This window comes from Amphibalanus amphitrite, unplaced genomic scaffold, assembly GCF_019059575.1.
Source record: "Amphibalanus amphitrite isolate SeventyFive unplaced genomic scaffold, NRLGWU_Aamphi_draft 001282F_arrow, whole genome shotgun sequence".
NCBI classification, from domain to species: Eukaryota; Metazoa; Arthropoda; class Thecostraca; order Balanomorpha; family Balanidae; genus Amphibalanus; species Amphibalanus amphitrite.
This window is the reverse complement of record NW_024882775.1, coordinates 128683-155961: the sequence shown is the minus strand read 5'-3', so window position 1 is coordinate 155961 and position 27279 is coordinate 128683. Positions and strand designations below refer to the sequence as shown.

The window sequence follows — 27279 nt, the reverse complement described above, 5'->3', positions numbered from 1 at the left end:
CTTTTTGACATATTTTAGCTGCAAACATTGCACGTATCAATCAACATACAAGCTAAAATTATTTCACTCAATAACTAAGGTGTATTTTTGCAAGAAATGATGAAAAATGCATATTCGAGCACCGTCTTTGCGATTATCACATCGATATAAATTTGTCAGCTGTATGTCGAAAAACGCCCAAAATGCTCATGCCAGGGCACGCTCATGCCGCGTCAACGACGAACTCGACGCGATTATTGTGTGCAACACGTGCTTTTTGCGTGCTGTGTTTCGCTGTTTGCGTGCGCTATTTATCTAGTAGATAACATAAATCTACGTCTCTCAAGATTTTGATATAACTTGCTGAGAAACATCAAGAGGTGATTTGATTGTCTGTGGATTGCCTGCTGCAAATTACTGGAGCTTCTACCTGCATGTGACCTGCACTCGCTGCCACTGCATGCCTGGGAGGTAGTACTGGATCCAGTGACAGTCTTCCTCGTCTGTCTGCTTGCAATTCCCCGGCCATAGTCCAACTGTCCTCCCTGGTTCTTCTCCCACTGTACCTCCCCTGCTGGGCTTGGGCGTGAGGCATTGCTGTTTGTGCCTGACTGTTTGCCAGCTGCTTGCTTGCACCGACACTGCACTCAGACATGGTTAACCGCAGACTGAGACGGAGCCAGAGGCAGGCTAGTGCTGCTGGGGCTGCTGTGGATTCACACTCACAGTCTGAGACTAGCGGTGCTGACACTGCCGCTACTACTAAGGAGATATTTAAATGTGGAACATGTTCTAAAGATGTAGGTGGTCGTGACGACTGTATTGGCTGCGACAAGTGTGAAATATGGGTCCATGGTACCGAAATGTGCTCAGGGTTGCCGCAGAATGTTATTGATGTGATACTGGGGTACAGTGGTGAGGGCATTAACTTCATTTGCATGGCATGTCGGGTCTCCCAAGCATCCGTCAATGGGTCTCCTTCAGCTAAGTCTGACAATTTCAAGGAGGAAACAATTTCACAACTTTTCCAGCAGATTAGAGGACTGTCTGCTGCACTGACCGACCTCACAACCCAAGTAAACACCCTTTCCGCCCAACCTCGTCCCGCTCCACAGACGGAGTGTCGTGCTGGACAGGCTGGAGGCATGGCTGCCTCCAGTGTCACAAACACAGAACGCTCTCAACACTCACGCGTTCATCCTTCTGATGGCTACCGGGTTATAGTCAGGGAGGAGCTAAAGGAGCTACAGGAGAGAGAGAAGCGCAAGGAATCTGTGATCATTCGTGGCTTGGAGGCATCCTCCGCCTCAGACCTCGTGATTAAGTTCTCTGAACTGACACAACACCTGATGGGCACAACAGTTGAGATTTCTGAAGTGAGAGCCATCCCATCTCACCCAGACATTTACAGAGCCAAAATTACCAATGCGAGCAACAGGAAACTAGTGTTAGACAATGCTAAGAACCTCTGTGGAACTCGTTACGATAAGGTGTTTATCAAAAGGGACCTGACATATGCACAGAGGGGAGAACTGCGGGAGAGGAGGCTCAACAGACAAGCTCAGGAACATGCCAGCTCAGAGACAGTGCCAAAGTCAGTTGAACCTCCTCCTGCTCGCCCACAAGGTGGACAGATGCCCATCAGCAGGATGCCTGCACCAGTGGGAGGTCCGGGAAACTAAAAGTACAGTGTTCACAGACTAACGAATCACTGATTAGAGTGTGTAATGTTAATGTCAATGGCCTTTGTTCCAAGTTATCTTTACTAGCTAACTTCATCTCTCAGTCTAGAATAGATATTGTTGGTGTCACAGAAACTCACTTGACATCAGTGATTGCTACTTCTTTTGTCTCCATTCCAAACTATTGCCTATTGCGCTGTGATACTGAAGGGACCACATCCAAGCATGGTGTCTGTGTCTACATTCATAAAGATGTCAAAACAGATCAAGTGAGTGTTTTGTACAAAAATGCCTTAGCTTTTAGGATAATCCGGTCCAATACATATGTTGGCATTGTTTATCGCCCTCCCTCTTACTCTGCCGGGGAGAATCATGAACTGCTAATAGCTCTGCAAACATGGATGACAGGTAAAGAGATAGTATTGATGGGCGACTTTAACCTTCCAGGTATAGCTTGGCAGGAGGATGGCGCAGGACACGGCATCAACAGTACTGTCACGGAACGGTCCTATTTGGATATGTTTGACGGTTTTGGTCTTCAGCAGTGGGTCTCGGAACCAACATACCCTTCATCAGGAAACACACTTGACCTTGTTTTCTCCACAGAACCTGATTGTATTGCAAATGTTACAGTGGAGGCTCCACTACCAGTGTGTGATCACTGTCCTGTGGTGTTTGACTATGTTGTGGGTCTCACTGTTCCAGAAGCTGATTCTCATTCAGATCTTCGTATGTTATGGCATAAGGGGAACTATGATAGGTTAAATCAGATTCTAGCGGATGTTGACTGGGATTTCGAGCTTGCGCAGCGTAGTGCAAATGATTCATTTGACCGTCTCTGTGATATTGTCAAGGAGGTGTCAGAAGGTCTGATACCCCTGAAACCTCCGAGGCCGCCCCAGTCTAAACCACCGTGGCGCACGACCCCTCCAAATGCACTTGTGAGGGAACGCAGGAGGGCATGGCAGACATACAAGGTAAAGAGGTTAGAACATGGCCGTCGCTCCCCAGCTGCACTGCAGGCTTATGGAATATTCACCGACCTCAACAAGCAAGTTCGTAATTTCAGCACTCAGTCACAGGCTAGGTATGAACATTCATTGATTGAGAAGTGGAAAGATAATCCTAAGCTATTGCATGCATACATTCGTTCTAAGAAGTCTGTTCCAACCACTGTCGGTCCCTTGAGGCTGAATGATCACTCCGTCAGTTCAGATCCTCAATTAATGAGTGAATGTCTAGCACAAGCCTTCTGCTCTGTATACACTCAGGGGGAGCCAGTCAACCAAGCACCTCATCAGAGACATGATGGTCACTTGCAGGATATCCAACTGACTGTGGGAGATGTAAAGACTTTGCTCGCAGCCACGGATGGCAACTCAGCTATGGGTCCCGATGGATTACATCCTCTTGTACTCAAGAATTGTGCCGGTGCTTTGGCTAAGCCAATTCATGCTATATACTTTCGTTCCTTGAGGGAGGGCCAATTGCCAGAGGCATGGAAACATTCAGTGGTTATTCCAATCTTTAAGAAGGGGTTGCGACTCGATCCACTTAACTACCGCCCCGTGTCCCTAACATCCGTAACATGTAAAAGACTCGAACGTGTACTTTGCGATGTAATCTATGATTATCTCGATTCATCGTCATTGCTGTCGTCCCACCAGTTTGGATTCCGTCCTGGTCACTCTACGGCAGAACAGCTCTTGTTGGCTTATGAGGAGGTGTCAGGGGGAGTTGATGAGGGGAGGGCTGTGGACATGGTGTTGTTTGACTACAGTAAAGCATTCGACGTAGTACCTCACGCAGTTCTGATTAAGAAACTCAGTTACTTGGGCATAGCAGGAGAGGTGTTGAGTTGGATATCCTCCTTTCTTTCCAACAGAACGATGAGAGTCAGTGTAAGCAACAAACTCAGTAGCTCTAATCCTGTCACCAGCGGAGTCCCACAGGGCTCGGTGTTGGGGCCTTTGTTGTTTCTTGTCTATATCAACTTTGTCGCCTCCGGCCTCAGTTGCAAATACAAAATCTTTGCTGATGATTTAAAGATATATGCTTGCGGTAAAACACACAGAGACCTATCTGGTTTACACGAGCTAGAAAGACAGATTCAGACTGATATAAACACTCTGTCCAGCACTTCCAAGTCTTGGGGTCTTCGCCTGAATCCTAACAAATGCGTGGTGCTCCGGTTTTCTAGGAGACAGCATGCCTCGCCCCGTTACGTCTTAGATGGTAAAGAGTTACCTACTCCTAAGTCCCATACCGATCTCGGGGTCATCGTTGATGACTCACTGAAGTTCCACGACCACATATCATCTGTCACCCGCAAGGTCGCTGGTCTCGGGCACAGTTTCCTCAAATCTACTGTCTGTCGGTCTCGGGAATTCATGTTGTTCTTTCTTAAAACGCACATGAGACCTGTGCTTGAATATGCCTCGTGCGTTTGGCACACTGGTTACATTGAGGATGATCGGAGGCTCGAACGATTCCAAAGGTACTGGACCAAGCAAATAAGCATGCTCGAACATCTCGCATATAGTGACAGGCTGAGGGAGCTAGGTCTGTACTCGGTCAAGGGACGGCTCATGCGAGCAGATCTCATACAGTATTGGAAAATTTTCCACAGGAAAAGCTGCGTCCCCCCGGAGATCATGTTCCCTCAGCCCTTCACCCGTGTCACCAGGGGACACTTGTACAAGATTGGTGTGACGCATGTGAACACAGATGTGAGGAAAAGATCATTCTCAAAGAGATGTGTTAATGCATGGAATCGCCTACCAGAACATGTTGTTGATGCCCCTGATGTATCTGCTTTTAAGCGAGGGTTAGATGATGTGATACCGGACTTGCTATTTGATTATGTCTAGCCTTCTTGCCCTGTGTATATTTCATATACGTTTGCAAAATATTTGGTGCTAATGTGACATGTGAAACGCAATTAGTGTGAAATTAGGGTATTAGCGAGAACAAAAGGTACTAACACTCGATACTGGATCATGTATTACGATAGGTTAAATGGCGACACACATTTCCAGTTCATGGCTCACACACTGCAATACTCAAACATGGCTGGTCTTAAAACGGAACTGGCGTGTCTTTCGATATGGGTTCCTTTCTTTTCCTTGCCACTCCTTCCTGTGACTGTTTACTTGGTGAAGGGAACCAACCAGGTAAGTGAACCAGGTAAGTGCATTCAGTGCAAGATTGATTCATTATGAAGGAGAAGATTATAAGTAATGCAACACATCCAAAGCGGAAGAGAAAACAAAATGAAGCTGAACCCCCCAAGAAGAAAAGGAAGCATGGGCTGGCGGATGGAAAGAGTATTGGTATGTTGATAGAACTCCTTAAAGGGACCCTCCCACCTTCAAAAAAGTTAATGATTTGGCATGAAAGTGATGTCGCTCGGTTCAGAAAGAGCAAAAACGAATATCTACCAAATTTCATCGAAAAATATTCACCGGTTTTCAAGACATTAGACTTTTACTTTTGTTTACTTTTTGGGATCTCCGCTGTTCCTAGCGACTTTATTTCAAAGTGCGGCATTTGTTGCGCGCAAAGCAGCATATACCACCGCGTGCTACAAAACGTTTTAGTCAAACATTTAACGGACGTTCGAAAGCCTGATGACGTCATCATATTCCCGTAATGGTTAAGAGATAGGGACCGCGCTGGTCCCACCCTGCAAGTAAAGGGAAGAAATTTCTTGAACACCATAAAGCTGCGGGGGTTGCGACTAGGATAAATGGTGGTTTCTGAGCCTGGCCGCAAACTTGGCTATCTCAACTCAAAACTAATGTTAAGGTGGGAGGGTCCCTTTAACTTTCACTTAATATTTCATTGGTTTACTGGATGAGATGCATTTCATGACCCTTGCATTCACCCTGTAACTCAGAAACCATGGTATTGGTAAGGCGGATGTAGCACAAGCTGCCATATGTGATCAGTGGCGCGGGAACTGGGGGGGGGGGGGGGCTAGCAGGGGCAGGGGCTGAGCCCCTCCAACTTTTTGGCTGGGGGGCTTGTAATGTATTTGAGCCCCCCCACCCCCCCAGCTGGAGGAATCAAAATCGGAAATCTACCATTTACCAACATGATTTCATAGACTCATACATAGGCATGGTAACTGGGGGAGGGGGCAGTGGGGGAAGCTTGCCCCCACAGCTCTGCGGCAGTGGGGGCGGTGCCCGTGCCCCACAACTTTTCATGAGGCCAGGAACTGTTGGGCAGCTTGTCCTCCCCAAATTAGGGATTTTGGGTCACAAAGTAAGAAAGCATGTAAGTGAAAAATCCACCTCTTTCACTGGCTCGGCGACTCCTTTGGCAGATTAAAACCTTTATTCCAGGCTGCCAAAACGGTAGTTCTTCACTCAGCTGAGACGGAATCCTCACTTTTTTGCAAATATTTTCTTTTTTTTCATTGAAAAGGCCAAGGTCTGAAAAATAAGTGGCCTAAAACCGGTGAGAAAACTAGATTTAGAGGTACCGGTATTGGTAACCCTGGCGTCACCGGTAGCGTCTTCGTTCAAGGTTAAGGTTTCCTGTATTAGGCCACCGTGCCAGGCCGAAGCATGCTGTGACGTCACTGGGTAAGAGAAGATAACGTAAAGAACGACTCAGGCAGACTCAAACCGACCTGGCACACTCAAACTGACTCGACCGACTCAAACTGATTCAGATCGACTCAGACTGACTCAAACTAACTCAGACCGACTCAACCGACTCAAATCGATTCCGATCGACTCAGACAGACTCAGGCAGACTCAGACCGATTCAGATCGACTCAGACCGACTCAGATAGACTCAGAACGACTGAAATTGACCCAGAATGACTCAACCGACTCAAATCGTTCCGATCGACTCAGACAGACTCAGAACGACTCAGACAGACTCAGACAGACTCAAACCGACTCAGGCAGACTCAGACCGACTCAGATAGACTCAGAAGACTCAAACTGACTCAGACCAACTCAACCGACTCAAATCGATTCCGATAGACTCAGACAGACTCAGGCAGACTCAAACCGGCTCAGGCAGACTCAAACCGACTCAGGCAGACCCAAACCGACTCAGGCAGACTCAGACCGATTCAGATCGACTCAGATAGACCCAGAACGACTCAAACTGACTCAGACCGACTCAACCGGCTCATCGATTCCGATAGACTCCGACAAACTCAGAACGACTCAGACAGCCTCAGACAGGCTCAAACCGACTCAGGCACACTCAAACTGACTCGACTGACTCAAACCGATTCAGGTCTGATGATTCAGGTCAAACCGATGGGTTTGTCTGAGTCGTTCTAAATCGGTTTGAGTCGGTGGAGTCGGTTTGAGTCTGCCTGAGTCTGTCTGAGTCGATCGGAATCGATTTGAGTCGGTTGATTTGGTCTGAGTCAGTTTGAGTTGTTCTGAGTCTAGCTGAGTCAGTCTGAGTCGATCTGAATCGGTTTGAGTCGGTCGAGTCAGTTTGAGTCTGCCTGAGTCTGTTTGAATCGTTCCGAGTCTGTCCGAGTCGATCGGAATCGATTTGAGTCGGTTAAGTTGATCTGAGTCAGTTTGAGTCGTTCTGAGTCTATCTGAGTCGGTCTGAGTCGATCTGAATCGGTTTGAGTCGTTCGAGTCAGTTTGAGTCTGCCTGAGTCGGTTTGAGTCGTTCTAAGTCTGTCTAAGTCGATCGGAATCGATTTGAGTCGGTAGAGTCGGTCTGAGTCAGTCTGAGTCGATCTGAATCGGTCTGAGTCTGCCTGAGTCGCTCTGAGTCGTTCAGAGTCTGTCTGAGTCGATCGGAATTGATTTGAGTCGATCGGAATTGATTTGAGTCGATCGGAATCGATTTGAGTCGGTTGAGTCAGTCTGAGTTAGTTTGAGTCATTCTGAGTCGATCTGAATTGGTTTGAGTCGGTCGAGTGAGCTTGAGTCTGCCTGCGTCGGTTTGAGTCTGCCTGAGTCGTTTTGAGTCTGTCCGAGTCGATCAGAATAGAGTCGGTGAATCGTTCTGAGTCAGTCTGAGTCGATCTGAATCGGTTTGAGTCTGTCGAGTCAGTTTGAGTCTGCCTGAGTCGGTCTGAGTCTGCCTGAGTCGGTCTGAGTCTGTGTCTCAGTCGATACTGATAGCGTGGTACGTTACCTTCTCTTCCAGTGACGTCACAGCATGCTTCGGCCTGGCACGGCGGCCTAATACAGGAAAACTTAACCTTGAACGAAAACATTACCGGTGACGCCAGGGTTACCGATACCGGATGTTTAGCCCCCTTCCAACCGGAGGGGGTCAACCATGCTTACTGGTTAAATCGTGCTCCATAAGTCATATACTTTTGACGAAGATCTGTATTTAATTATTTCCCGCAGCATCCTCTGGTGAAAAAAGCATGCCAGTACAAGATCCCTCAAAGGACTTCGCTGAAGACCTCGCCACCTTGAATTCAGATGAGAAGCTGCCTAACACTCGCATAAAAGAGGTAAGAATCCCTACATAAAACGGTCTTAATGTCTTTTGCATTGGCCATCCGCATGAAAATTTGTTTGGAATGCACATTTACCTTCCTCATGAGTGTTCGATTGTCATGAATGTAGGGCATGCAAGGCATGTCAGGTATATATGTGAGTAGGTATATGACTCGTAAAACCACTCCTTCCTACTTGTGACACATGCATAACTATGCGTAATGCATAACGTACGCATAACACATGCGTAACCAGTGTTGGGATGTCCATGTTCAATCCCAGTCCCGGAGAATAAAATCTGCCCGGAGAGCAGCGGCTGGTCAGATTTTATACTCATTGGCCGTAACCTCGTTTGCTGGGCTGCATTATACTGTTATGTATACCGGGCTGCATTTTTATCATAGAGGATGAATAACCTGGAAAATTGCAGGCCTTATAGCATACGTTTGTGAAGAACCAAACCATTTGAACCTGCCTGGGACCTGAAAAGGCCTTATTTCCAACACTGGGAGTCGTAACCCCGCCCTCCTCTCTACCCCCCAAAGGTATACGACTCTCTCACCTCGCGTCTGCTGCGTCTGGACGGGAGCGCTGTCAGCCAGTCGGCCGCCGCGGCGGTAGCCCGTGCTGTCCTCACCTCACAAGACGGCCGACAGCTATGGCGTGTCCTCAACACCTCCGCCACGTCCGGCCAGGCTGCCTCGGCTCTGCGTCTTCTGAGCGCGGCTGTGGCCTGTGGCGGAGCGCCAGCCAGGACGGTGCTGGCGGAGTTTCAGTTCAGCCACGGGAGGTTGCCTCAGGTGGCAGCGGTGAAGAATTTGGCGTCGGAGACGGATGTGCGGACGGAGTTTGTGACGTTTGTGCTGGCGTTCCTGGTCGGCGCTGATCGACTTCTAGTGCAGGTGGGAGAGGGGGAAGTGGGATGGAAGGGATTGGTGGGAGAGGGAGGAGCCTGGGACGAAAGGGGTTATTGGGACACTGGTGGGCGTGGATCGACTCCTAGTGCAGGTGGGATGGAGGGGGGGGGGACTGAAGGGATTGATAGGATTAACTGGTGGGAGCAGGTATTGGCTATTCGTGTAGATTGAAGGATCTTCTTAGGAGGCGGGTTGGGGATACTGATGCTCTTGAAATACTGCTGATATTGTCTGGGTGAGGCTGATAAATATTAATTTTGGTTGATGTAAGGGGAAATTACTAGACTGACGGAAGTTGTATACTTTGTGAAGTAAAAAGCATGACTAGAAACCCCGTCTTCGAAGCATCCTCACGTGCCCTGTGACCCTGACAAGTCTGTGTCCCCCTCTCCAGGCGATCCTGGACAAGGTGACGCCGTTGATGCTGGTTCTCTCCGGCCTGAACACGGACCGCGCGTCCACCATCCACTTTGTACTGAGCACCTTCAAACAGGCCATCCTGGAGAACAGCAAGATCGCCAAAAAGGATAAGGTACGAGGGTTTGTGGGTGTGTAATTGGAAAGCATAGCTTCGGGCTTAACAACATGATATGATTAAGATTTGACCGTAGTCTGTTCTTTTATATATTTTTAGCCAAGCGAGACATTTCTGTCTTTAGTCAGTAACAACGATTTCATCAAAATTGTATGCTGCATCTGAAATTATGGATATAAGTCGCTTTTGATTAGAATGACGGAATAGTTTCCATATTTGATGCTCTTTTGTGTCCACCTAATTAATAGTGTAATCTTAGCATGCTTACTTTGATCGGGACCAGCGTGTTTTTCGCACGTAATGATTTTCCGCTAAATAACCGCCAGCAGCAAGTTAATGATGGCCGTTTGATTACATAAATGATTGTTGTTTTTTTCTGGCAGCTCCGTCTGTTCAACTCGAGAAACCTGTCTCCGCTGCTGCAGCTGTATAAATGGAGGGGGCATCAGCTTACCTGGAAATCGCGCACAAACAGGTACAGGTTTTACCGTGATCGTTGCTGAAAAATAAGAAAAGTTTCACCTCAAAGCGCGAAATAAGGTAGAAAAAAATCTGGAGAAGATGAACAAATATTCACGAAACTTTCTGGCAGCGGCACTCAGCATGAATCCCTGTTTTGCTTTTCATAACGTTAAAATAAATGATAGTATGTATGTATGTGTCGGCTTTGTGTGTTTTGAAGTAAAAACGATTTTCTGCTATTAGTCGTGTCATAGATAACAGTAGAACGGTAGTAGAACAGTGGATAACAGCTGTACTTCTACTATTATCTACGGTTGTCGGTTGTGTCATTGTTTCATGGTGAAAGTATTTAATCAGTAACATTTTCCCTCCCGGTCAGGTACAAGAAGAAAAAGAAGTCCGGCGTCGCTGCTGATGAGGACGAAGAGGAGGGCGCCAACCCCGCCGACCCCGAGGAGTTACTGCAGGTGCGGGAGAACGTGCATCAGTTCCTGAGCATCCTCTGCACGTCACACAAGGCCGGCATCGTCTTCAAGGATGGTACGTCGTTCACGTCAACATCGGGATATTACGGGCTGCAGTAGTTAGTTACTTTGTCAGTTAGTGTGGAAATAGAAACGAAGTACATTCTTACGAACGGACTCGCCGGTTGACTTGCAACGTGCATCCGCTGACCGTGTATCCGTGGTATAATGCCTTGCTAGCAAGTTTGATTGTTATCAGTGTCAGTAGTGCGTTTTGTGTCAATGATGCCATAACTCTCATCGGCGACACCTATTGTATCGTTAGCTTGGCTTTAAAAATCATGCTTTTATCGTGGCATAATTGATCAGGCGTATGACTAACGTATGACTTTTATATAAGAGCTGCCGTCATACCACAAAGATATGTTTTGCATCAACAAAAATGGAAGTCTGTCCCTGGAGGACTGCCGTGACCAATTCAGATTAGCTGGCCTAAGGTGCTCGTAACAATCCACCAATTCAGCCTGAACAACGGTACCGCGCTGAGATGCTGACGCGATACCTCCACGGTCTTTCAGCGTCCCTTGGAACGTCGGGCTCCAACTGTAATCCCGTGCTCCTCGAGGTGCTAAAGAACCTCAGTCGGCCCTGGAGGGACGAGCTGACCGCAGGTACTTAGCATGCGCGGAGTGAGCGAGATTTACAGCTCGGGTATTTGGCAGAGCATTCGGAGAGCTTGCAACCTTCTTATACCTAAATTTGACAATGATGTGTTGTATTGTAGTTTAGGGGCTGCTATATAAAGCTCTGTTAGCTGGTCTGCTCTCCGATAGTCATGAATTGCTGAAGAATAATGACTGAATTGGTAAAGACTATACTCTGTTCCATATCAAGCTTGCAGTCGGAGTTTCTTCAACATATCGCTCCTCCGCTCAAGAATTTGCGTCTTATAATGTAAGAGCTGTATACACAGAAATCACGCACTGCTTTCAGCAGGGCACTTCGGCTGCAAGCTTGAAACGGAACAGAGTATAGTGTGCAATCCGTCGTTCTTTCTTTTTATTCGCCGTGGTATAACAGTTTTAGAATTGAGGACAATAACTATATATCAGGTTTCTAGCGTGTCTGAGTGTCCTTGACCCCTTCTCACACCGCTCTACCCCCCCTCTCTCTCTCTCTCCCCTCTCTCCCCTCTCTCTCTCTCTCTCTCCCTCTCTCTCTCTCTCTCTCCCACAGAGCTGGTAATTTCCACTCTCTCGGCGTGTCCGGACCTCTGTCGGCACTACCTGCCCTCTCTCTCCTCCGCGCTCTGCCCGGCGCGGCCGTCGGCCGAGTGGCGTGCCGCTGTTGCCATGGTGACGCGCGCGGTGGCGTCCGTACAGCTGACTATGCCCTCGGGCGATGCGCGGCTGATGCCTGAAGCGGTGTGTCGGGTGGCCGCTGCCTGCTACTATCCGCCCCCTGTGCAGGAGCTGATCAGGTAAGGGTTGGCTGTATTTTTTTCATCGAGGGTTTGGAACGCACAGGTTGAACGAAGATAGACGGATGAGTGATGGCCTAGGGTGGGCATTGTGATGATCTCTTAATGCTAGTGAGTTTTTGCCAGAAACTTGTCAACTATTGGCTTGCTTTACCAAGGTGCTCTGCTTTTGGTATGCTTTTTTATCTATTAAGAACTGTTTATTTGGTATCTGTATTCAGGATTGACTGATAGATGTAATTCCTTTTTTCTCTTGTATTCGCTAAGTTTTTAGTAAGATATGCTCATATTACACCTGTCCTAATTCAGGTTTTGCCGGATGTTTTTTTTTTCAGGGACGGTATCGGACACGAGGATGCGGCGGTCCGCGCCGACTGTCTGCGGCTGCTGCTCGCAGTTACTGATCAGGTGAGTTGGTGAGCGTTTGTGAGCTCCTGTGGTGAGGTATTGGTGAGCATTGGTGAGCTCGACCTGTGGTGAGATGGCGGTGAGCGTTGGTAAGCTGCATGCGATTGTTAATGCTGAAACTGCGCCTTGGTCTCTCTGCCGTGAGGTAAAAGTCCTATTGAATGGCTACTTATTGATAAAAAAATCCCCGATTGCATTTTGAATGGGGATGTTCAGTTTTCGAGTGGTTGGATTTATGGCCTACCGCATATGAGAACTTAGTTTGTCACGTCTGGCTTTTGGTAGTCTGTGGTCACCAGTCTAACTAATAGCTGCATTTCCCACCGACAGGTGGCAGCCCTGCAGACCCAGCTGGCCAACTCAGTCGAGTACGGCGCTATGGCTCGCGCGGCCCTCTCAAGCGACATCACCCGGTACCTACCGGCTCCCAATCAGCTGACTACGCTCTGGAGCCAGCTGACTGCCTCCGAGGCACCTCCTGCAGCGGAGGTGGCTCTTCTGGCGCGAGTGCTGATTGGTTGTCAGAGAGTTGCGTCACAGGAGTGGCGGCTGCAGCCGATGCTGCTCGGACAGCTGCAGGGGAAGCTGGCGGAGCTGCAGCTGCCCGAGGACGAGCTGCAGCTGCTGAGGGACCAGCTGCAACAGCTGACAGAGGGCAGACAGGTTAGCTGCCAGGCTGGGTCCATTATAGTTTCTATCATTATAGCTTATAGCTTTATTACCATTATAGCTTTGGGTTATAGTTTCTATCTGTAACCTCTATATAGTGGAAAGTGTTGGTTTTTGCTAGAGGTGTAGCATACAAATATCGTGTGGCATTTGAGATACTATATTTTGTACTCGCGTGCAGTTGACCTTACCATCTATATTGGTGGTATTTGGCGATTCTGCCTTCAGTTACTGTTTGTATACTGGGGTCTCCATCCCGACTTATATACTGTAAGTCGACTCTTGTATGCAATGTCGTCTCGACTTGCACTATGACTTTTTTGTAGGGGAACACTGGACATTTGGATGATTGGATCCTGATATACATACTAGCTTAAACTGAAGCAGAATTCGTCTGGATAATTAACTGTTTGCTGTTGTCTTTTTTTCAGTATGTCGTGCCGGTGGACCGGTGTCTGGTGCCCTCCGATGTACCGAGAATCCTGGCAGAGATCCGAGGAGAACATTTCGTCGAGACCACCGACGACACGACAGAGGCGGCGGAGAACCCTGAGGGGGTCAAGTTGGAACCTAAAGACACGACCGAGAAATCCGAGGAGAAAATGAAAGATGAAGCTCTTCCAACGCTGAGTGGAGCGTCGAAGCAGCAGCGATTTGAGTCGTTTGTTGCCATGACAACGAAACTTCTACGAACAACTCCACCGCCGCTGTCGAAACTACGCTCACTTGTGGCTCAGCTGACTGAGGCATTAAATGACGTCACAACTGCCTCCACCAATAACAAGAAGAGAGCTTCAAGTGAAGGCACGGATGACGCCTCAACTACACCCACAAAACGGAGTAAGAAGAGTAAATCGAAGACATCGGCTGTGAAGGAAGAGCCTGAGGAAAACACAGATGACGCCACTGGCACAGAGCTGAGCCGGCCGGCCGGCTGGGTCGACTGGGTGAAGCTGGTGCTGAAGAAGAGCCTGCGGCAGCCGGAGGTGGGGGAGGCGGTGCTGGAGAGCCTGACGCTGCTGTGTGAGAAGGGCCTGTTCCCGAGCAGTGGAGGAGCGCCTACACAGACTGAGGTGAGCGGGAGGCGTGCTGACAGTTCGGGGAGGCCGGGTTCGTACTCTATTTTCAAGCATGTAAATGAAAAGATATTGGGATACTTTATACAGCTTAATGATTTTCCTGGCGTGTAAATCAAAAGATCTATTTCCATTGGCCGCCTTCATGAGCCACAAACTAGTTAGCTGCTCGCTATTTTTACATACTTTCTCAGATTCTGCACTCTCAAGACCGCTTGGATCCCCAGTTTTCAATGTTTGGCTCTGTAGCTCACCCCACGCTGCCTCACGCTCACATTTTCTCTGCCGCAGCCTCTGGACAACTCCGTCAGCTGTGAGCTACTCTACGAACTCCTGCTGAGTCATTCCGCCTTCCTGGAGCGAGTCCTGGACCCGGCTGAGTCAGAGCTCGCCCTCCGTGACTCGCTACTCCGACTCATGCTGGCGGTGGCCAACAGAAGTCAGCACGTGTGCCGTGCCTCGCATGTGGCTCTCCTGTTGGCGGCATACGGAGCGACAATGTCTGAGACGGATCAGACCATCCTGTTGGTGAGTGCTTTTAAATGGAGGAGAAGCTAATTGGTGGGATTGTGACTTGTGAGTTTGGTGGAAATGGCTCTTGGAGTCTTATTCATGAGCTATAAATTTTGTACCTTTTAGCGAAGGAAAGGCCAGTACTTTCACTTGTAAGCTAATGGCCTAAAGGCCAATGCACGTCGCTTTCACCTATAATAACTTCCTTGCTATTTGTTCCTATCCTAGCATGAGTTTGAGTGGCAGTTGGCACATAGGCATAGACCGCCAGCGCTTCTCAAATCACGCTCACATCGCATGCACCTCTGTTCGTGCGATTGACGCGAACGATAAGCGATGTCCAATGCAAATGAATAAACTCTCACATGCGATTTCTTATCGCCGAACGAGTCCATTCCAGCCCTAACGGCAATGTGTCGACCGTTTCAGTTGATAAGCCGTTACGAGCTGGCGGACGTATCGCTGCAGGCTTATCAGCCGATGGTGTGGGGCTCGGCGGCTCTAAACTTCTACAACCCAACTCAGGTGAGGACGCGGGGGCTGAGGACGCGGTGCTGGGTTGGGAAGGAGGGATTCATTCAGAGGAAGCTGTTGAGAGACCGTGGGGGATGAGGAAGCCAGTTAGCAAGAGCTTTAGTGGCCGAGGTAGCCTAGGAGAGAAGTTTGTTCCGCAGTTTTGTTTGGGCTTACTTGCGCACAAACTCAGTGTTTGGTCATCAGTGGTTTGTATTTTTTAATATCAGAATTAAATTGTTGGCCCCCTTTGTTTCAGTATTTTGTATAACTATTCTATAATTTGTTCCTGCTATTTTGTGAGATTTCGACATCATTGTCTGATATTTTCCGTGCTCCATTTCTGTGCCGGTCAGGGCGGAGGGCACAGTCTGAAGAGCCAGCCCTCGGCTGATGACGTCATCGGCCTGCTGGACTCGGACAAAATGTCCGCCACCTGCCGACGGCTGCCGCTCAAAATCACCCTCAAGGTGATAACAGACTCATAGTCATAATCGATTCATGCGTACCGAGTGTGGCTTGGCCTCAGCCTTACTCATGATTTTTTGATGTGGAATGATTGACATTTTTTAACTTGCGCAGTGGAAGGGTTGCGACTTGCGAGTACTACGCCCAGTGGAAGGGGGGGGGGCGGATGTCGCCCCCCCCCTAAGATCTCAGCTCCCACTGGAGCTAGAAAGACGAAATTTGAAGGGTAGGTGGGGGCCATGGGGAACTCTGTTGTGTGTGAATTTCACGACCCTAGGTCAATATCTTCAAGGTCAAATGAGGTCAAATGTGGTCAAATCTGCCATATTAGCGACTTTTTTGCGTTTACACGCCGATAACTCAAAAAGTTACCGGCCGAATTTTTAACCTTTCACTATACGAAAGAGCAAACATTTGTGAGTATGTATGGTGAATTTCTAGATAATCCAACAATAAATATGGCAATTAGAAGCCTGCTAAGGGTAAGATGTCGCCGGCTGAAGCGGCGTCGGCCGCCGCGGGAAACGCGGCAATCACAATTTTGTGTTTACACACTCATAACTCAAGTTGTTACCGGCCGATTTTCAAAATTCTTTGACCATATGATTGCCTGTACATTTCTCAGTCTTTTCACCGAATTTGACGCGAATCTAATATAATCAGCGATAAGGAGCGCGATGTAAAGACGGAACCGTCCCGCCCCGGCACAGTCTACAATTCAGGCGGCGCGTAACGGCTAGCGCCGGCCGCCGCGGTGGCAGGATGTTTGACTTAACACCGCTATTAGTAGAAAAGTTGTGAACCGATTTACCTATTTCTTGCACGGGAGGATTTGCAATTCGATTCTGGACAGGTAGCCGAAATTTCACATTGATATTATGCTTGCGGCGCGAGTTATTGGCGAAAAACAGGAGGGGTGGGCGAAATCCGCCCCCCCCCCCTTCCACTGCGCGTGTTAATGTGGTGGTTATGTCAAATTTGTTTACAGATCCCAGGAAACTGCATGTATGTTCGTGGGATTGCCCAACACTCAACAGATTCTTATGCGACCTACCACTCGTTAGCGACGTCTACTATATCGTCAATGATCGCGGCTAGTGTTTACAGAAGTGTTTTACACCATGATGATATACGCCTCCCCTCAACTTCCATATCTTTCACGCACTCCCCTGTAACACTCCCCAAACTATATTTCAGCCTGTGCGCGTGGCTCCCGACCCGGGCGTGTACGACGTTCGCTTCCTGGCACCTCTGCTGCTTCGTCTGACAGCCCCGGAACAGCAGGGCGAGCCGCTGAAACTAGTGTCGGCCGGGGCGCTAGGTGTCGCCCTCTGTCTGCTCAGCTGTAGACAGGTGGCGCTGCGGTCGGCCGGATGGACCACCCTGGCGAGACTGTATCAGCAGCTGCAGGCTAGCAGGCATCAGAGGTGGGTACTGGAGTGATAGAGAGGGGAGAGAGAGAGAAAAAAAAATAGAAGGGAGGGACGAGTTGGAACATGCTTTAACAATGCTTAGGGTATTTTTGGTATTGATTTGGTAGACAGGCAGTCATGAAAGACGAATGTGATCCTTGAAGTAACTTCCCTAACTTCCAACATAGTGTTTTCTAGTTAACGAGCGAAATGCTTGTGCACGTAGCGCCCAGACTGCGGCCAGCGGCGCGGGGTCCGCCGGTAATAACGGAACGTCCGAGGCCGACCGGCCCGTTCCGTTATTGGAGAGTGCTAGTGGTGAAATTACATTTTTTTTCTTAAAAAAGGCTTTGTTAATAGAAAATAAGATTAAAATATTTGCTTAGAAAATTTTAAAAATACAAATAACAATTATGTTAATACATATTGTACATTTCTTATTTAATATTTTATTATTTTGCTCCTCTATAAACGCAACCCGGCGTGCGCCATTCCGGATTCCCGTTGGTGTTAGAGGCATTTATCTGATCGTCGTTGTGATATTGCGCTTATTCAGGCTATTATACAGTATCGTAGCTACCTGAACTACGGTTCTTCGAGTCTGAAATGGGAAAAAGTCGGGCGAAGCACAGTCTGCGAGTTCTCCATATCGGTAAGAACTTATCTTGAATGTGCGCCATGTTTGTGCCATCTTGATGACTGTGGTCAATTCATGTGGATTTGTATGTGAATTGGTAAATTAATCCTAGTTTTTTTGTATCATCTTAGCTTTGTTGAAAATATAGCACAGTAAAATTTAGATCATACCTGGCAAATGCTGCAAATTTAAAGCAAATTAATCCATAGTTTGCCTCAGCAGTTTCGTAGTTTCTGTAACGCATGTGTCACCAATAGCTGAATGTGGACTAGTATGCTTAAATGATTATTTGTAAGTGTATATAGCCTCACCTTACCTAACCAAGCTGAATCTCACTTTAACAAACCTAACCTAAGCTGCAACCAGGGCATATTTTATTTTTCAATCTACTTACCTACTGCGTCCCATTTTGGGACGCAGGCCTAAGATTTTGAGACGTAGGCCCTGTTGATTTTAGCCCACCACGTCTCAAAGATATAACTGTTTTAAACATAAACAAAAAGTTAATGTTTTGCAACATTGCAAGTTCACTAAATAGTGGCCTTTTGACCATCACAAGGTCCCTCCGAACAGCACAAGGGCCCTTTTACCACCTCATGAGAATTATATGGCCACTCTGGAGAGGCCCCCTGGCCTTTGTGTTGAAAATCTTATTTTACTTCTATTTTACTTATGAAAGCAAAGTTTAGGGTGCTCTAAAAAAATAGTGGACAAAATTAGGAGCCTTTCCGTTTTTGGGGTTACGTTGGGTCTATCAACAAAGTCACGGGCCCTCTGCCCAGCTTTGTGACACAGTGCAGATTTGTTTAAATATACCCTGCCTGTAACCTACCTACCTACCTACCTAGCTAATACCGGCTTGCTCCGTGCATGGTGGTGCCCGCACTAGATACCATAACACTAGGTACCACTATGCAGCTTTGCTAGGGCTACATAAGGTTCTAAAACTGTCCATTACATTTTGGCTGTTGAACTTATATTGTTGTTTAACTCATCAGAAGATCAACAACTTGAACACATTTGTATTTGCATGATATTGAATTAACATGATGTACTTCCGAGTGCTTATCAATGTTTCAGCACAACACTCCAGTGTGCTGCACTCACCTTGGAAAATGTCTTATGTCAGCCCAAAATCTAATCTAAAATCCACTGTCTACAAATTACTAGGATTGTATAAAAATGTCATTTCTGATTTCATGAAATGTTCTTCTTGTCTATCTCATATTTTGTAGCATTAACAATTGACAACATGTTGAAATAGCGAGCTGTATCCCACCTTGTTCAAGCATACACTATGATAAATAATGAAGTCATGTTGGGTGCTGATTGCCAATATGGTCCTCATTTGTGGCACATATAACCAGGGTTGTGCTCGGCTCAAATTTTTCGGGCTGACTCGACTCTGACTCATTGATAACCTAGGTGACTCAACTCTGACTTGACTCACCACTGAAATTTTATTGGTTGCCTCAAATCTGACTCAACTCAAATTCCAAATTTCCCAGCCTGACTCAACTCTTACTCAACTCATTTGAGTCAGAATGAGTCGGATTTGAGTCAAATATGACTCATGACTCATCACATTTTGCCTAATTTCGCCAAAAGTTGTTGACCGGGAGGGGGTGGGGGTGCGGTCGAATGTGGCTGGAGGTTTGTTCTCTCCATATAAAGCTTCAGATAAAGTTGAAATATTAGCGTTTTCTCTTCGGCAGAATCAGTGACTCTAAAGAGTATCCAGTTGACTCAACTCTGACTCTAATGACCATCAGCGTGACTCGACTCTGACTCGACTCAAATCAGTGTCCCAAAATTTATTTTGGTCCTGGGTGTCAGAGTGGAAAATTCAACCTCCAAAATGATGAAGAGAGTGCAAAATTCAGGTGTGAAAAACCCGACATTAACATGCTTACTCATGAATTGTACATGCGTCAAGAATTGTAGGTATGTTTCTCGGCAGGTGAGCGTGGGACAAACTTAGATATTTAATGTGAATTGGGAGTGATAATCCTGCTAATTAATTTATATTAAAAGTAACGTTTCAGGGCTGTTTTAGGAGTGGAAAATTGGCTCCAAATGTTTCGCATCGGAGGGGAAAATTGCGGCCGTTTTGGGTGTCAGTTCTCACCCAGATCGGCAAATTTTGGGACACTGACTCAAAGCCTTGATTTTTACGGCTGACTCAACTCGACTCGACTCATTTGAGTCAGAGTCGAGTCAAATTTGACTCATGACTCATGAGTCGAGCACAACCCTGCATACAACAATCAACATGTTGCGTGGTGCAGCATTTTTTTTTTCCAGATCGGGTAAACTGCTGCCTGAATTCCATGAATACTCTCCCACATACATATAGTAAATTTGTAATACTACAATATCTATTTACCAAATATTGAACACCCTGGACACTTTCCTGCTCAAAATTGTGTGAATGCTCGTCCAAGTTTTACAGAATTGCCATAGTTTCTACCATAGCCCAGTTATCATTTTCATTCTTCCTTGGTGTTTGGTATAGTTGGTCGGCTTTTTGTGATAATCGAACAACAACTTGTTCTTGACGCAAATTTATTTTCCGCAGGTGGTGAGCACCTGACGATTCTCCGGAGGCTGGCTGCCCGCGCTGCAAAGACCACAAAGAGGGACCACTTCACAGTACAGCAAGTGTGCACTGCTCCGCAAGTCGCCCTGTTCAAGGAGCACAAAGCTGTGTTTGAAGGCCTGATAAAGGACTCGTGCACGGTAAAAGACGGTAACCTCGTCGTGTTTGCGGAGTCAGTGACTCTGAGTGTGCGGAAGAAGCCTAGCGTGGACTTGTACACGGTGACGGCAAAAATCCACGTGCGCCGTGACCTAAACATTTAGCTCAAGATGTTCCAGCTTGGTGTGCCGCTGGGTGAGGTCGTTGAGTTTTTGAACGTTGGTAGACGCCGACATGTTGTGATAGAAGAGGCATCGATTGAGCAGTTTTTAAAAGAAAAGGTAGCAGCATCTCTTCCAGCATCAGCAAAGGTAGACATCCAGAATGTGAAATCCATCTGTCAGTATCTTAGGAGGCTGACAAAACGTGCTACTGCGGGATCAAAACAAGTCGAGCAGCTGCAAGCAAAAGTGGCAAAGGCGCCTCCCATCAAGGTTCAGTACTTTGTTGGTGATGAATCGATCAAGGCGTTTGTGGACTGCCTGCAAATGAACATTCGCCGCCTGGAAAGCAGCCAATCCAAGAAGAAGTCCAAGAAGAAGAGTAAGCCGCCAAAAGCGCCAGGAAAAAGCCCACGGAACATCCGGAGGATGAAGAGCATGGTGCTGAAAGAGTTGAAGGAAAAGACAGGACAGGAGCATGTTCTGGTGTCTAAGGAGTCTCCAAGGAAGACCGTCACCAGGCTTGATCAGGCGGGAGTCAGCCTCAGAAAGTACCGCCAACTGAAGCTGTCCAACCAACCATCCGAGAAAAAGCTGACAACGGCCAGGAACACTCTAAATGAGCATGCCACCGACGTGGGCATGCTCCTGAAGAATCTCCTGTCGAAATGTCGGTGCGACGGGCCTGCCCGTGTGAAGGTGTCAGTGGACGGACATAACCCGTCGCGCAACATTAGCGCAGTGACATTCTCGCTGTCCCTGGTGTGCGAGAGGGATACACAAAGCTCCAAGTACATCGTGCCTGTTATCAGTCTCCCCGGTGCAGAGACCTACGAGCTGGTGAGAGACTCGAGCGCCTGGGAGCAAATTGAGCGTGAGCTCAATGCAGTGATTGATGTAGGGGGTCGCCACGTGAATGTGGAGTACTATCTGTGCGCGGACTTGAAGTCCATTCTGCTGTACCTAGGGTACAAGAGTGCTAATGGTAGAGACGTGTGCATTTATTGCAGCTGCAATAAGGGCAGGTGGGGTGCGTGCTGTGCGGACGGGAAGTGCCAGGCGAGGTTCCGTCAGGCACCAGATGGTTCGATCGCGTTGCCTGCACTGCGACCCAGTGACCCGGGTTACAAGCAGCCGCCGCTTGTGGACATTACGAGATATAAGTTTGTGATCATTGACATTCTGCACTTGTACTTACGTGTAACTGATCAGCTGTTCGTGCGCTGCTGTAACTTTATGGATAAGCGACAGATCGGTGAATTCCTAGCCGTGTGTCAGCACCATAAGTTAAGCGCGTTCCATCTTCGCGATGAGAACGGAAAGCTGAGATTTTCAAATCTGGATAAGTCCAAGAGAGAGAAGATGATGGAAGCCGTCTTCCTGAAAGAGGCAGTGCTACGCACGCTGATGCCACCGTCTAGGGCAGATCGGGTGATTGCTGTCGTGGAGAAGTTCCAGCAGGTGTGGAAGCTCATCAACTCCGACGCACCCAACCTCGAGCAGCTGCAAGCATCGGTAGTGGCCTTCACAAAGCAGTTTCGGAAGTCGTTTGCCTCAGACGAGCTTCCAAACTATGTGCACATGATGTGCCATATACCACTGCTGATCGAACATTTTGGATCGCTACGAGCGTTCCAGCAGCAGCGAGTGGAGGCGCTGAACCACGCCATAAACGTCAGGGTGAGGAGCGTCACCAGGCCGGGTGCCATCCAGATGCAGCAAGCCGTTCAGGCGGTGAACAGATCATTGTGGTATGTGTGAGTGTGTGGAATGATGCGGAGAAAACGGTGCTGACTGATGTGAACTGATGTTTCGGCCTAGGTGAAAACGCCAGTGATTTAACTGTGTGTATTGTAATGTGTGCTGCGTTCATCAAGAGCGCTGATGTTTCGTGGTTTGTATTGTAATGTATGTAAATAACTGTATCTAGTAGTACGTCGGTCCTTTAGTATGCAAGGCGTGCAGTGCTGCTGAGGAGATGAGATTGATCGTGAACCGGTGTTCGATTTTAGGTGAAGACCCGCATGTTTTTACCTTCGTGTTGTACTGTAGTTTAATAACTGTATTAACCCTTGCCTGGAATGATATGCGATTTCATAAGGCACGCGTAATGTACGAAATATGTGCACGCCCATTTGCCGTATATTGTTTGGTTGCTCGATTTGTCTTTTGTCTACGCATCAACATCGTTGTCAAGAGCGTTCTGGAGGGCGCTCGCGATGCTAAGTTGAAGTTCTACGATTCATGATGTGACTAGCAACCGCTTGTTTAGTTTTCTCATATTTGTATCTGCTCTGTTTGCAAGTAAACTGCACCTGCAATGCATGTAAGCAAACTGTGTGTTCCTACCTGGTTTGTAAATATACTATTGAGGTTCCCAATACTCGCTGATTTCCTTGTGCGTGGGGAGGGGGAGAGGACGTGAGTGCTTGGAGCGGTATCTGACATTGTGATGTTCATGACACTGGATGACATGACACTGGATTGAGTTGGTCAATTTATTTAGCGTGAAATACTAGCGGTCTTAACACATCAACGACGGGGAGATTTGTTCGAATCGATCCAAATTCTTAGATTTAGTCGAATTTTAAATTTGAAGGACATTGCAAGACCTTGCACATGATGCAATCGTACAAACTGAAACTAAATAATTGCAAAATATGTATTAATAACTAGTACGGCGACTCCCAATTAGTGGAAATCCAGTTTTGAGCGATATTGCAAAATTTTGCAATGTTGCAAGCAATTGAGCATCCAACTATTGCAAAGCACCCTGAGGATGTTGCCATTGGACTCAGCCAGCATCCTCGAATTGGACTGAGGAACTACAGAAACGTCGAAAAACGTCATTTTTCATAACCAATGCAATTGCAAGTGCAATAACGCCGAACTCCCGTGCATCAATGCGACACCTGGTGCACAGTACACATCGCCGTTACATATACACACAGCTCGGTCTCTTAGAAGCGTATGACTCCTTATGAAAGGAATTCAGCAGCAGCTAGAGTGGAAACCTGCAACTTTGAACGTTGACCTAACCATGACCTGACCTGACCCCTCGTGACCTTATGAGAGAAAGTTGATATGGCATAGATGCTCCTCGTTTAGACCCTTCGATTGCTGCCTCGTGCGTCGCGCTATGACCACCCGTTCTCGAGATAATAACAGCAGAAGCGGTTGACGCCGTTAGCGGTCATTACACGTTACGGCGGAAATTAGATGGCCCTACCTAGATTTGAACCCACGCCATTGCGCCACATTTCACTGGAACTTCTCTTTGCCTTTTGCCAAAGTACCGCACCTATTTTTTGTCGTAGGTCGTCCAAATACATACCAATCGAAAGAGAATTTAATAGGCTTTCAATGAAGCGTGAAGGTGAGGGTATGTGGCCATGAACGTTCGACGCAGGGACAGTCAAACCCGAGCTTGGCTAGAAAATGATGCTGATCGAAGGTTAAACCGAGGCTGAAATTTTTCTTTGAGCCCCCGGTACCGCAGTTAAATATCATTTAAATTTGTTTTCAATGGCTGATTCATGTAGAGCTTGAACAGACGATTATTTTGAGCGTGAAGGTGGCTGTGCAGATGGTCACTGCAATGTCACTGCAGTGTCTTTTATGTAAATTTAGCACAATTTCCCTATGGCAAAGGGGTGAACTGAGGTACCACATTTAGGTCCGTGGCCGCAATCTGGGCGCTACGAAGTGGAAGTTGGCCTTGGCGTCCGCCCTGCCACCTGGTGGATGGACTTGGAAGTAGTAGTTTCTAGGTGGCGCTGTCAACGAAGAAATCGATGCGATGGATCGATACGACGAAAATAAAACATTCTCTATAGCCATCCTTGTGGCTCAGATTCCAGAAATGCGTAACATAAAAATATTTATTTTTAGCAATAACCGAGCGACCGTGACAGGACTCGAACCTGCAGTCTTCTGATCCGAAGTCAGACGCCTTATCCATTAGGCCACACGGTCTTGGCGCCAAGTTACTAACATTTTTAGATACTATCCGTGTTTTAGCTGAGATGTATACATGTAATGACGTCAGAAACAAATTGTTATCCCGTACGGAACCCCAGTAGGACCACTCAGGGCCAGGTGCCCAAAGAAATACGCATGTCATTCAATTTATAGTAGATCGTGGAATGATTTGATGCTACGTTCAGGGAATTTTCATTGCTTTTTAGTGAAGGTAAACTCCTCTTTGATGTGATAAAGTTGGGAGAAAAGAGATAATAATGCATTAATGAATGACTGAATCATTTGATATGATATTCCTAAAAACTTTATCATTCTTGCCTTTATGCTATGCTGTGTCTTGGAAGTATGATGGCGCTAATGCTGAGTGATTTTGTGTTTATAGCATTTTGACTATTACGCATATGGCTTAAAATGTTTATTAATTTTGCGTCAACCTTACTAAAACTTAAAGTATTTACTCTACCTTCAGTCAGTTTTTAGAATATCGGCGCGTCACAAATCGTCTCGCTCCCCTAACCAACATTTCCCTCCCTCCCGCTGTGTTTTAGGCAGCGCCGGGTGTGGCTGACCCTCCTAGACCTGGTGCGAGCGGCGGCCGCTGGTGCTCCCCAGCAGAGGCTGCCGTTTGTGGTGGTGCACGGCTGGTGCCGACTGGTGCTGGTGCTGCAGCAGCCGACTCACAGGCTGTTCAAGCCGGCCACCCGGCTGCTGCTACGTCACGCCAAGGAGGGCAGCCTGGAGATTGGGAAGGTGCCACTGTTCTTCGAGCTCTTCAACAGGTGAGAGCTTTTTCCTCCCGGGTCTCTGGACTGGGATTATTGAGTTTATAGATGTTAAAGGGAATGTCATTCTCGTCAGTTCTGTGGCGTCTACAACACAGCTCCTCCGGGTTTTGGATGTCTGATGCTGTTTTTGAAAGCATTTTGATATGGGGTTGACATTATGCGAGTATGCTTTTGGCTGATTTAGCTTGAATAATTAATGAGATATAATGACTCGTTTCTTACTGTGAATTATTTCACACCGTTCACTTGAATCTAGAGACGTTTTATTCCTAGTCGATCATAACCTGGATAGAATACCGTATCGTCACAATTATAACTTCTCAAGGGCGCCTATTCTGCTCCTCTACATGCCTCCATCACCCCTCTCTCGCCCCGGCAGCGCGTCGAGCCTGGAGCACCGCTCGGAACACGGCTGGATGGTGGGCCACCTGTGTCAGAGTGTTCGCCAGATGTCCGACTACGGCGTCCTCCAGCGGACCGTCACCTATAAACTGGTGATGGGACTGGCCGCCTCGTGCCTGGCATCGGCTCGACCGCAGCTGCTCAAGGTATAGGAGGGGATGTTGGAGGAAGGAGGCGTTTTTTAAGGAGAGGGATGATGTTTTGTGGTTTATGTGACGGGAATTACATTTTATTACGGCCAATTTAGGCGGCAGTGCACACATTTCAATAATAGTGCAGGCGATTTTGACAATACGGCATAGTCTGTCTATGGCGAACTGGCGAAATCGGTTGCACCATTACTGAATTGTGTTCACTCTGTATTTGACCGTAAAAGGTGTTGATAAAATAATGTCGCTCTGTATGTGCCCCTGTGGCTCTTAGCCTGACTTAACTACGCATGTCTATCTGGTTGGTAGATTTGTGTCTGCCCTTTGTCCAATGACCTGTTAAGATCTTTACAGATTTCAGGTGATCCCCTATTGAGGAATCACAGCTGGAAATGGACGAACTTTCACCTGGTCACCTCAGCTGTTTTATGATTGGTGACCTTGAACGGTGATCGGTGACCTTTGGTCCATGATGACATGTCCGATGCAACCTCTGACCTTTTAGTAAAATGTGAGCCATGACCATTTGTAACTACTAACCCGTCCTCATGACCTATAACCAACGACCCTTACATCAGTTCACTGACCCGTGACCCCTGTGCCCAGGTGTTGGAGGTCACCTGTCGAATCCCGGGCGCTCTCCTCGACCTCCACTACCGACATGGACTTCTGGTCTGGCTCAGCGCGCTTCTGCGTCGCTTCGGCCGCGAGCCAGCCACCCGCGCCGCAGTCGTCTCAATGGCGGCACAAATGGCGCAGACGCTGCGCGCACACTACGAAAGCGGCGCGCCGAGGCCTGTGGCGCTCCTCGCCGCACTTGAGGCGCTTGTGGCGCGACTGTCAGATGCTACGAGTGAAGACGCGGCGCTGTGTAAGGATGTGGCGAGGGTGCGGCAAGAAGTAGCGCAGATGCAGGCAGTGGCTGCTGCGTAGGGGGTGAGTGAAGTTTGATGACTGGGTCCCAATAGGTGTCGAAGAGGTCGATAGAATGTGCTGTGGGTTGTGCCACTCTGGTTCCACAAAGGTTGTTGGGAATAGACGACGGGGTGACAATATGTTGAACTGTTTGGAACTCGAGTTTGCAGTTTTGCGATGTGACGATGGTCATGGTATGGTTCTTTGCGTATAGGGTACTCTGGCCCTGTATTTTTTGGCCGTATGTATGTGCCTTTGTCAATGAAGCCAAGGAATATAAGCGCATCACGTCATTCCTGCATTTTCACAGGATAATGGAAAACTTTTAGCTTATATTGTATGACATCAAACTATGAAGTCAGGGTCAGTATTTTGACTTAACTTCTACTTTTGAATTGGACACCGAAATGAGAGCCGGGGAACAAACAGGTAAAGACGTCATTGTCAGACGTCATATGTATCAACTATCGGCTCCAATCCGCCCTCATCAGGGCTGCCTGATCAACTTATCATTATTTCACCTC

The 27279-nt window shown here is 47.6% G+C and overlaps 2 protein-coding genes and 1 non-coding gene across 5 annotated transcripts; 2 read left to right on the top strand and 1 right to left on the bottom strand.

Moving 5' to 3' along the window:
- Positions 1–216: 216 nt before the first annotated feature.
- LOC122371823 lies at positions 217–27048 on the top strand. 3 transcript variants are annotated; one of them, XM_043348547.1, is made up of 18 exons: positions 217–450; positions 8034–8124; positions 8656–9012; positions 9422–9559; positions 9946–10037; positions 10404–10564; positions 11067–11159; positions 11725–11968; positions 12304–12376; positions 12707–13039; positions 13477–14118; positions 14413–14649; positions 15064–15159; positions 15504–15617; positions 16813–17042; positions 25053–25283; positions 25669–25837; positions 26447–27048. In XM_043348547.1, exons 1-18 carry the CDS (start codon positions 440–442, stop codon positions 26771–26773), a joined length of 3639 nt encoding a protein of 1212 aa, XP_043204482.1. In that variant the 5' UTR covers positions 217–439; the 3' UTR covers positions 26774–27048. The 3 variants fall into 3 exon arrangements, with proteins under 3 accessions (XP_043204482.1, XP_043204481.1, XP_043204480.1); XM_043348546.1 differs by having other exon boundaries at positions 230–359; positions 8015–8124; XM_043348545.1 differs by lacking the exon at positions 217–450 and adding an exon at positions 3771–4847 and having other exon boundaries at positions 8015–8124.
- On the top strand, positions 17303–22906 carry LOC122371824. Its single transcript, XM_043348548.1, has 2 exons — positions 17303–17679; positions 20243–22906. The coding sequence occupies exon 2, from the start codon at positions 20533–20535 to the stop codon at positions 22282–22284; it is 1752 nt and encodes a 583-aa protein (XP_043204483.1). The 5' UTR covers positions 17303–17679; positions 20243–20532; the 3' UTR covers positions 22285–22906.
- On the bottom strand, positions 24426–24498 carry Trnar-ucg. Its single transcript has one exon. It is a non-coding gene; the product is annotated as a tRNA-Arg (tRNA).
- Positions 27049–27279: the final 231 nt, after the last annotated feature.

Bases quoted from the DNA above. Each gene is read 5' to 3' on its own strand.
- LOC122371823 (XM_043348545.1), top strand. From the start codon at position 4,661: ATGTATTACGATAGGTTAAATGGCGACACACATTTCCAGTTCATGGCT. The intron at 9,560-9,945 runs GTACGAGGGTTT...TTTTTCTGGCAG, and splicing joins AGATCGCCAAAAAGGATAAG to CTCCGTCTGTTCAACTCGAG. The intron at 15,160-15,503 runs GTGAGGACGCGG...TGTGCCGGTCAG, and splicing joins ACTTCTACAACCCAACTCAG to GGCGGAGGGCACAGTCTGAA.
- LOC122371824 (XM_043348548.1), top strand. From the start codon at position 20,533: ATGTTCCAGCTTGGTGTGCCGCTGGGTGAGGTCGTTGAGTTTTTGAAC.